Source organism: Falco rusticolus, chromosome 5 (assembly GCF_015220075.1).
Source record: "Falco rusticolus isolate bFalRus1 chromosome 5, bFalRus1.pri, whole genome shotgun sequence".
In the NCBI taxonomy this organism is placed as follows: Eukaryota; Metazoa; Chordata; class Aves; order Falconiformes; family Falconidae; genus Falco; species Falco rusticolus.
In genome coordinates, this window is record NC_051191.1 from 14,702,207 (window position 1) to 14,712,449 (window position 10,243).

At 63.8% G+C, this 10,243-nt stretch overlaps 1 protein-coding gene across 2 annotated transcripts; it reads left to right on the forward strand.

Annotated features, from left to right (window-relative positions):
* The first annotated feature begins 511 nt into the window (after positions 1-511).
* On the forward strand, positions 512-10,039 carry LOC119148395 (potassium voltage-gated channel subfamily C member 1-like). Of its 2 annotated transcripts, XM_037388482.1 has the most exons (5): positions 512-1,122; positions 4,545-5,493; positions 6,171-6,371; positions 7,327-7,363; positions 8,020-8,132. In XM_037388482.1, exons 1-4 carry the CDS (start codon positions 610-612, stop codon positions 7,341-7,343), a joined length of 1,680 nt encoding a protein of 559 aa, XP_037244379.1. In that variant the 5' UTR covers positions 512-609; the 3' UTR covers positions 7,344-7,363; positions 8,020-8,132. The 2 variants fall into 2 exon arrangements, with proteins under 2 accessions (XP_037244379.1, XP_037244378.1); XM_037388481.1 differs by lacking the exon at positions 7,327-7,363 and having other exon boundaries at positions 8,020-10,039.
* Positions 10,040-10,243: the final 204 nt, after the last annotated feature.

The window sequence follows — 10,243 nt, forward strand, 5'->3', positions numbered from 1 at the left end:
GTACCCCCCAGTTCCTCTCCAATAGCCCCCAGACCCCCCCAGTAGCCCTCATAGCTCTTTGACCTGTCCTTCCCAGTGCCCCCAGTAACCCCTAGTCCCTCCTGCTTCCTCCCAGTAATTCCCAGACCCTCCTGCTCCCTGCTGCATGGCGGGGCCTCAGCTCGTGGAGGCGGTGCCTAAGTGTCATGTGGGCGGAGTGTTAACAGTGGGCGGGGCTTCATCTCAGCCGCCGTTACCTTGCTTCGGTGGGGGTACTTCACCTCACAACCGCCGTTAACTCTTCGGTGGGCGTGTCCTCACTTCAAGGTGGGCGGTGCTTCACCTCAGCCGTCGTTATCTCCCTTCGGTGGGCGTGGCCTCACTTCACGGTGGGCGGAGCTTCATCTCGCCGTTATCTCGCTTCGGTGGGCGTGGCCTCGCCTCACGGCCGCCCTTATCTTGCTTTGGTGGGCGTGGTCTCCCCACGGTGGGCGTGCCCCCGCGCGCGTCCCGCGCCTGCGCAGAGCGGCGGCCCCGGCGGCAGGGCGGGATGCGGCAGCCGCCGCTCCGCTCTCTCAGCCCGGCGGCGGCGGTCGGTAGCTGCCGGCCGCGACTCTCAGGCTTATCGCGATGGGTTGGCAAGCAGAACGCGATAAAGTGGTGATCAACGTGGGCGGTGTGCGGCACGAAACCTACCGCAGCACCCTGCAGACGCTCCCTGGCACCCGCCTGGCCGGCCTGGCCGAGCCGGGAGCCGCCGCCCGCTTCGACTACGACCCCTCGGCGGGGGAGTTTTTCTTCGACCGCCACCCGGCCGTTTTCGCTTATGTCCTGAATTACTACCGAACCGGGAAGCTGCACTGCCCGGCTGATGTTTGCGGGCCCCTTTTCGAGGAAGAGCTGGCTTTCTGGGGGATCGATGAGACGGACGTGGAAGCCTGCTGCTGGATGAACTACCGGCAGCACCGGGACGCGGAGGAGGCTCTGGACAGCTTCGAGAGTCCCGAGGGGCCGCGGCCGCCGGAGCCGGCCGAGCCCAAGCGGCTGTGCTTGGAGGAGGGCCGGCCGGCCGGCTGGTGGCGGCGTTGGCGGCCCAAGCTCTGGGCCCTGTTCGAGGACCCCTACTCCTCCAGGATGGCAAGGGTAAGGGGCTTCGGGGGTCTGGGAAAGGGGATGGGGGCAAGCGAAGCCAGAGGGGTTTGCGCGGGGGATTCGGGGGCTCTGAGGGGGTGTAGGACGGTCTGAGGGCATCTAGAGGGTCTGTGAGAGTAGGGGCTCTGAGGAGATCTGGAGGGCCTGTGAGGAGATTTAGGGGCTCTGAGGAGATCTGGAGGGCCTGTGAGGAGATTTAGGGGCTCTGAGGAGATCTGGAGGGCCTGTGAGGAGATTTAGGGGCTCTGAGGAGATCTGGAGGGCCTGTGAGGAGATTTAGGGGCTCTGAGGAGATCTGGAGGGCCTGTGAGGAGATTTAGGGGCTCTGAGGAGATCTGGAGGGCCTGTGAGGAGATTTAGGGGCTCTGAGGAGATCTGGAGGGCCTGTGAGGAGATTTAGGGGCTCTGAGGAGATCTGGAGGGCCTGTGAGGAGATTTAGGGGCTCTGAGGAGATCTGGAGGGCCTGTGAGGAGATTTAGGGGCTCTGAGGAGATCTGGAGGGCCTGTGAGGAGATTTAGGGGCTCTGAGGAGATCTGGAGGGCCTGTGAGGAGATTTAGGGGCTCTAAGGGGGCTTAGAAGGGCCTGAGGCCATCTGGAGGGTTTGTGAGGGGGTTTCGAGGGCTCTGAGGGGGTGTAGGACAGTCTGAGGGGATCCGGAGGGTCTGTGAGGAGGTTTGGGGACTTTGAGGGGGCTCTGAGGGGTTCCAGAGGGTCTGTGATGAGATTTAGGGGCTCTGAGGGGCTAGAGGGGGATGTGAGGAGATCTGGAGGGTCTGTGAGGAGATCTGGGGGCTCTGAGGGGATCTCGAGGGTCTGTGAGGCGATTTGGGGACCTGACAGGGTTTAGGAGTGCCTGAGGCGATCTGGAGGGTTTGTGAGGGTGTTTCGGGGGCTCTGAGGGAGTGTAGGACAGTCTGAGGGGATCTGGAGGGTCTGTGAGGAGATTTATGGGCTCTTGAAGGAGTTTAGGGCAGTCTGAGGGGATCTGGAGGATCTGCGAGGAAGTTTTGGGGATCTGATGGGGTTTAGTGCAGTCTGAGGGGATCTAGAGGGACTGTGAGATTTAGGGGGCTCTGAGGGGATCTGGAGGGTCTGTGAGGGGGGATGGGGAAATCTGAGGGGGTTTGTGGGGGGCTCTGAGGGGTTCTTGAGTGTCTGCGAGGGGGATTAGGGGTGTCTGAGGGGTCTTGAGGGGGCTCTGAAAGGATGAGGTGATTTTGGGGGCCTCTGAGGTGGTGGGTTCAGGGGGTATCTGGGGAGGCTGGGGGGGGGGCTGTGAGGGGCTGTGAGGACCCATGAGGAGGAACCGCAGAGCTCTGAGGGTCGGAGACACTGCGGGACGGGACGGGGGGGGGCATGGTTGGGGGTGGCGCTGGGGACACTGCGGGGACATGGTGGGGGAGCTCTGAAGGGATAGGGGACACCGGGGGGGGTCCATGAGGGGACGCCGGAGGGTGGCACAGGGGGTGACGAGGGGACATGGGGCCATCTGGGGACAGGGAAGGGGGTGCTGTGCTCCCCCCCGCAGTGTGTGGTCACCCCCCAACGTCCCTTGTCCTCCCCGATGTCCCCTGTCCCCCCCCCTCACAGGCACTGGCCCTGATCCTGCCGCAGCGGGCCTGGGGGGGGCGGGGGGGGAAGCGGGACCGCACTGCGGTGCCCCCTCCCCCCCCGGCCTGTCCTACATCCCCTCCCCCCACCCCGGGTCCCCCCCCCTTCGCTCACCCCCCCGTGTGGCCTACATCCCCCCCCTGCTGTGTCCCCAACCCCCCCTCAGCCTGGCCTACATCCCTCCTGTCCCCTGGGTCCCCCCCTGTCCCCCTCCCCGTGTCCTGGCCCCCCCAAACCTGGCCTATATCCCCCCTCACGTCCCCAGTGTCATCTGCCCCCCTTCCCATGTCCCCAAATCCCCCACCCCCACCTGGCCTACATATTGTCCTGTCCCCCCCTGCCGTGTCCCCAACCCCCCATCCCCTGTGTGTGTGTGTCCCGGTATCCCCCTATGTCCCCGAACCCCCTCAGCCTGACCTATACCTCCCCCCCACGTCCCCCGTCCACCCCCCATGTCCCTGTACACTCCCCCCAGCCTGGCCTTCATGTCTCCTGTGCCCCTCACCATGTCCCCCTGCCTCCCTGTGTACCCCTCCATGTCCCTGTGGCCCCCCAGCCAGGCCTGCGTGTCCCCTGTGTACCCCCTGTGCCCCCCACTGTGTCCGCTGTCACCCCCATGTCCCTGTGCCTACCCCCTCCCTCAATATATGGGGGCTCAGTCACTGCGGGGGGTTGGGTGCCTGGACCCCTGGATCCCCTCCCTTAAAATATGGGGGTTGGTGACTGGCGGGGGAAGGTCAAGCGCCTGGACCCCCAGTGTTCCCCCATGATTATATGGGGTCTCAGTGAATTGGGGTGGGGGGTCACAAGCCTGAATGCCTGGGTCCTTCCATCAATATAAAAGGGGTCAGTGAATTGGGGGGGGCGGCAGTGTCAGAATCCTGGATGCCTGGGTCCCGTATATTAGTCTATGGGGGTCAGTGACTGGGGGGGTCACGAGCCCGGACACTTGGGTCTCCCTATCAATATATGGGAGTGATTATATAGGGGTTTGGGGGGCGGGGGGGGGGGCGGGGATTCACGAGCCCAGACACCTGGGTCCTCTGTGTTACTCTGGGGGGGTTCAGGATATCAGAGTCAGGGCGTGGGGGGCGATCAGGAACCCGGGCACCTGGGTCTCCCTATCAACATATGGGAGTGATTACATAGGGGCTCAGGGTATTGGGGGGGGGGGGGAGGGGGTCAGAAGCCCAGATGCCTGGGGTCCCCTATATTAGTCTGGGGGGGTTCAGTGAAACGGGTTGCGGGGGGGGCGGGTCACAAGCCCAGACACCTGGGTCTCCCTATCAATATACGGGAGTGATTATATAGGGGCTCAGGTATTTGGGGGTGAGGGGCAGAAGTCCAGATGCCTGGGGTCCCCTATATTAGTCTGGGGATTCAGCAAACCAGGGGGGTCACAAGCCCAGACGCCTGAGTCTCCCTATCAATATATGGGAGTGATTATATAGGGGTTCAGGATTATATAAGGGTTCAGGGTGTTGGGGGTGGGGTGGGGTGGGGGGGTGGGGATCATGAGCCTGGATACCTGGGTCTTCTGTGTTAGTCAGGGGGGGTTCAGGATATCAGAGTCAGGGCTGGGGGGTGGTCAGGAACCCGGGCACCTGGGTCTTCCTATCAATATATGGGAGTGATTATATAGGGGTTCAGGGTATTGGGGGTGGGTCAGGAGCCTGGACATCTGGGTCCTCTGTGTTAGTCTGGGGGGGTTCAGGATAAAGGGGGGGGGTGGGAGCAGTCAGGAACCTGTGTGCCCACATTCCCCCCCCCTCACCCCCCGTCTCCCCCTGCCCTCACAGTACGTCGCCTTCGCCTCCCTCTTCTTCATCCTCATCTCCATCACCACCTTCTGCCTGGAGACGCATGAGGCTTTCAACCGGGTGATCAACAAGACTGAGACGGTGCTGACGGGCAACGGGACGGGGACGCAGGTGGCGGTGGAGGTGGAGACTGAGCCCTTCCTCACCTATGTGGAGGGCACCTGCGTCGTCTGGTTCACCTTCGAGTTCCTCATGCGTGTCAGCTTCTGCCCGGATAAACGAGACTTCGTCAAGAGTAGCTTAAACATCATCGATTTCGTGGCCATCCTGCCCTTCTACCTGGAGGTGGGACTGCGTGGCCTCTCCTCCAAGGCTGCCAAAGATGTCCTGGGCTTCCTGCGTGTCGTGCGCTTCGTCCGCATCCTGCGCATTTTCAAACTGACGCGCCACTTCGTGGGGCTGCGGGTGCTGGGCCACACGCTGCGTGCCAGCACCAACGAGTTCCTGCTCCTCGTCATCTTCCTGGCGCTGGGGGTGCTGATCTTTGCCACCATGATCTACTACGCCGAGCGCATCGGCGCTGACCCCGATGACGTGACGGGCAGCCGGCACACCTACTTCAAGAACATCCCCATTGGCTTTTGGTGGGCTGTGGTCACCATGACCACACTGGGCTACGGCGACATGTACCCCATGACCTGGTCAGGGATGCTGGTGGGGGCTCTGTGCGCCCTGGCGGGGGTCCTCACCATCGCCATGCCCGTCCCCGTCATTGTGAACAACTTCGGCATGTACTACTCCTTGGCCATGGCCAAGCAGAAATTACCCAAGAAAAAAAACAAACATATTCCCAGACCCCCCCAGCCGGGATCACCCGGCTACGGACCACCCGTTGCACCCCAGAACCCACCTGGCAGCCCCCTGCCCCCCCGCAGACCCCCGGCCTGTCCCCTGGCGCAGGAGGAGGTGGTGGAGATCAACCGGGCTGGTGAGCGGCACCCTGATGCTGGGGGGGGTGGGGGGCACGGGGTAGAGTGGGTGTTGTGTTTTGGGGGAGCCTGGTGTATATTTTGGGGGGGGTATTTCAGGGGTGTATTTTGGGGGGATATTTCTGGAGGAATGTGTATTTTGGGAGTTTATTTTTTATATGTTTTTTATTTTTTATGGATTTTTTTATATTTTAGTTTGTTTTATATATTTATTTTTGGGGGGTGTTTTGGGGGCATATCTGGGGGTGGGTTTGGAGGGGGTATTGGGGGCATGTATTTGGGGGGTATTTTGGGGAGATTGGTGCATTTTGGGGGTATTTTTGAGGGGCTGCTATTTTGGGGGTGGTGGGTGTATTTTTTTGGGGGGTGTATTTGTGGGGGCTGTATTTTGGAGTGGGGGGTAGCGGTTTTGGGGGGGTTAACACCATATGTGGCACCCCAGAAGCGTGCATGGGGGCGGTTGTTCCTGGGAGGGGTGCTCATCCCCACAGAGTGGGGGGTTCTGCCCCATATGTTGCACCCCAAAACTGAGGGAGGGGTTCAGCCTTATATGGGGGGGGGGGGTTCAGCCCAACACGCAGCACCCCAAAACCAAGGGGGGGCTTTTATGGGGGGGCACCCAGCCACAGAGTCCCAGTGTGTGGGTGCCCTCCCTGATGGGTGCCCCCTCCTGCAGAGGCCCGCCCCAACGGGGAAGCAGGGCGCGCGGCACTGGCGCAGGAGGACTGCCCCCCCATCGACCAGCCCCTGTCCCCCGAGGAGCGGGGGGGGCCCCCCGCAACAGCCGGAGGGGGCCGGGAACGCTGCGGCCGTGACCGAGCCTGTTTTCTGCTGGGCCCTGACTACGCGCCCCCCCCTGAGGGGCCTCTCCGGAAAGGTGGGTGCTGCAACCCCCCACAACAAGCACACACACACCCTCACACACATAACCTTGGGGTCCCCACAGCCCCCCCATGGGCACCTCGATAGCCCCTGGGGGGGCATCCACCCCCCAGGGCACTCCTGGGGTCCTCATGGTCCCCCCAGGGCACCCACTGTCCCCTGTGTGCCCCCTGGGGGCACCCTGACACCTCCTGGGGTGTCCCCCCTCCCCTCAAAGGGCACCCCAGTCCCCCACCCAGGGCACCCACAGCCCCCCCTGGGGGCACCCTGGCAGGGTCCCCCCCTCAAAGGGTGCCCCAATACCCTTTGGGGTCCCACCCTGCCCCCTCTGGGGGTCCCAGAGTCCCCCCAGGGCATCCCATCCCGCCCTGTCCCCCTGCCGCATGCCCCCCTCCCATCCCCCAGACGCCGCTGTGGGAGCAGGTGGGTGCTTGCCCCTGCCCTGAACTGGGAGAACTGGGGAGGGGGTGGGGGGAGCACAGCTTGCACAGACCCCCCGGCGCTGGGGGGCTCTGGGTGCTCCTTGCACACGCGCGTGCAAGCAGCGGGGCTGGCTGGGGGTGGGGGCGGCCCGTCCTCGTGTGAGGGGGCAGGTCCCTGTGCGAAGGGGTGTCTCCCGTGGGAGGGTCCCCATCCTTGTGTAACTGGGGGGGGCTCTGTCCCCGTGCAGGGGTCCCTGTCCTTGTGCAAGGGTGAAGGTCCCTGTCCTCATGTGGGGGTCCTTGTCCTCGTGCCGGGGTCCTTGTCCTGGTGCGAGGGTCTCCATCCTCGTGTAAGGGCAAGGGTCCCTGTCCCAGTGCAAGGGCCACTATCGTGGTGTAAGGGTCCTGGCCCACATGAGGGTCCCCGCCCCCCGCGGGTCCCTGTAGGAGGGTAGGAGGGTGTGTGTCCCCCCACACGAGGGTCCCTGTCCCCGCGTGACCCTGTCCCCTGTCCCCTTCTGTCCCCAGCGCTCGTCACCGCCTGAGACCTCAGACGGCGCCGCAGGTCAGCTGGGGGGGGGGAGGGTCCCCTGGCCACGCCCACTTCGCACAGCCTGCGCATGCGCATCCCCCCCCATCCCCCCGCACGGCGCTGCTTCACCCCCCCACCGGGTCCCCTCTGGCGTTTTGGGGGGGCAGGGGGGGTACCCGGATTCCTGGGACCCCCCCCAACTTGGCAGGGGGTCCCCAAAAGCCTGGGTGCCCCCCTCCCTCCATGCTTCCCACTCGCCCCCCAATGCCCCTTGGGGGGTCCCCCAAGCCTCGGGGGTGCTCCCAGCTCCTGGGGGCTCCCACATTTTAAGGGAGGGTGTCCTGTATTCCTGAGGGGGAGCCCCCATCTTTTGGGGAGGGTCCCCATTTCCCTGGGTGAGGGGTCCTAAACACTTGGGGGGTGATCCCCAGGTCCTGGGAAGGTTCCTAAAACCCTTTGGGGGGGGTGGGGGGGTGTCCCCAACTCCTGGGAAGGGTCCTAAACCCCTTGGGGGGGGGGATCTGTACAACTTTGGGGGGAGGGGGCAAATTTTTGGGGGGTCCGCTTTCCTTAGGGGAGGGTTTAGTGAGCCCTGGGAAGGGAGGGGGTTGGGGGGGGTTTGGGGGGTCCCTGAGAAGGGATTTGGGGATACTGACACCCCCCCCCCCCAAATTTCTGTCTCCCCAAAGGCTACGAGAAGTCGCGGAGCCTCAACAGCATCACAGGGGTGCGGGTGGCGCCAGCTGCGCCCCCCTTCGGCTCCCCTGGCCCTCCTCGGCGCCCCCGTTCCCCCATCCCCTCCATCCTTTAAAGTGGTGGTGGGGGGGAGACCCCTCCTCCCCACCCCAACACCCCCTTTTCCTGCCCCTACACACCCCCCCTGCAGCGGGGATTTGGGCAGAGAACGGGGCAAAACGGTAAAAATAATCAGTGGCAGTGGGGCTGAGGGGAGGCTCAAAATGGTGGCTGTAGGGACACCCCCTCCCCCCCCCCCCAAAAAAAAATTGACTGGATCCCTTCAAAATGGGGGGGTCCCCTAAAAGACTGTGAAAGGGGGTGGGGGGGTGTCCCTCCCCCCTGTCACCCCGCCTGGCTGCACTGCACTTTCTAGAGTGTCCCCTCCCCTCAATTTTGGAGCCGGACCCCCCCATCTTTGGGGGTCCCTGCTCCCTACCCCCCGCCATGATCACTCAGGACTTGGGGAGCCCCCCACCCCCCCAAACTGTCGTCTGTGTCCCCCCCATGTCCCCCTTCTGTCTCTGTGTGTCTCCCCCTGCCCCCACCCGGGCTCCCCACCCCTGCAAGCAATAACTGGAGCTGCCGGACACTCGATGGCCGAGGACCACGGTGGAGGTAGGGCCACCGCCCGGGTGTCCCCCATGTCCCCCTGATGGTGGCGCTGGCACCCCGGGGTGGGGGGCATCAGCAGGGGGCCTGGCCCCAATGTGAGGCCAGGCTGTGTTTCCATGGCAACGGGGCTAGGCCGGTGCCTCCATTGCGAGGCCAGGATGTGTTTCCATAGCAATGGGGCTAGGCCTCGCTCTACTGCAAGGCCAGGCTGCATTTCCATGGCAATGGGACTAGGCCGGTGCCTCCACTGCGAGGCCAGGATGTGTTTCCATAGCAATGGGGCTAGGCCTCGCTCTACTGCAAGGCCAGGCTGCGTTTCCATGGCAATGGGACTAGGCCGGTGCCTCCACTGCGAGGCCAGGCTGCATTTCCATGGCAACAGGGCTAGGCTGGTGCCTCCACTGAGAGGCCAGGCTGCGTTTCCACAGTAATGGGACTAGGCCAGAGCCCTACTGTGAGGCCAGGCTGTGTTCCTGTGGTGATGGGACTAGGCCAAGCTGCGTTTCCATGGTAACAGCACCAGGCCAGAGCCCCCAGTGTGAGGCCAGGCTGCGTTTCCATGGCAACGGGACTAGGCCTGGCCCAAGTGCGAGGCCAGGAGGCCAGGCTGCATTTCCGCAGCAACAGCACCAGGCCTGGCCCCACTGCCAGGCCAGGCTGCGTTTCCATGGTTATGGCACTAGGCCGGAGCCCTCCCAACAGGCCCTGGCCCCACTGGGGGGGGCCGGGACCCCCCCAGAGCCACTCCCCCTGCTGGGGGGCCCCTGGGGGGGGGCAGTTTGGGGGTGGGGCCCCCCCGGTGCCCCCCCCCCCAGCATGTCTGCATGTCCGTACCACCCATATTTATCATTATATGCAAAAAACAACCGACTCCAAACCCCCCTGAATTCACCCGGGCCTGATCTCTCCCCCCCAGCCTACCACCCCCCCTCCCCGGGGGCCTCCCTCGGCCCTGTGGCCTCTATGCAATGCAGCCCACGGGCTTGGGGGGCCCCACCCCCACCCCAGCGTGGCGGGAGCCTTATGCAATGACTCCTATGCAAATGATATGCTAATGAGGACTAATTGCTCCCTGACCGTTCCCCAACCTTCCCCCCCCCTCCCCAATTTGCTGCATGTTTGGGGGGGGGGGGCCTGTTGCCTCGTGCTTTTTTGGGGGGGGGGGGGGTGTCTCCAGCCCCTCCCCCCTGGGCTGCGCTGTAATGAGCTCCCCCTCCCCTTAATTACTATTTCTTAACTCCTCATGAATAATTTATTACCCCACCCCCGGGATTGGTGCAATCCCCCCTCCCCATTTATCTCGGGTTATTTTTGGGGGGGGGGGTGTGCCCCCCATTTTGGGGGGGGTGTCTGACTCAGGAAGGGGGGGGCGGGGCTGTGCCAAAAGGGGGGGCTCCCGGGGGGGCGGGGCGGGACGGGGGCCCAGCGGGGAGGGGCTCAGAGCTATTTTTTCACGCGGGTCTTTATGGAACTTACTGAGCTGCGACAATAAAGTGACCAAACGAGGTGGAAGTGGCCTTAAAATGGGGCGGGGGGGTGTGTGCCTGTGGCCCACTGGGGGGG

What these genes read in the sequence shown, in the direction of transcription:
- LOC119148395 (XM_037388481.1), top strand. Translation starts at nt 610, where the DNA reads ATGGGTTGGCAAGCAGAACGCGATAAAGTGGTGATCAACGTGGGCGGT. An exon ending in ACTCCTCCAGGATGGCAAGG is followed by an intron (nt 1,123 to 4,544) that starts GTAAGGGGCTTC and finishes CTGCCCTCACAG; the next exon opens with TACGTCGCCTTCGCCTCCCT. An exon ending in TGAGGGGCCTCTCCGGAAAG is followed by an intron (nt 6,372 to 8,019) that starts GTGGGTGCTGCA and finishes GTCTCCCCAAAG; the next exon opens with GCTACGAGAAGTCGCGGAGC.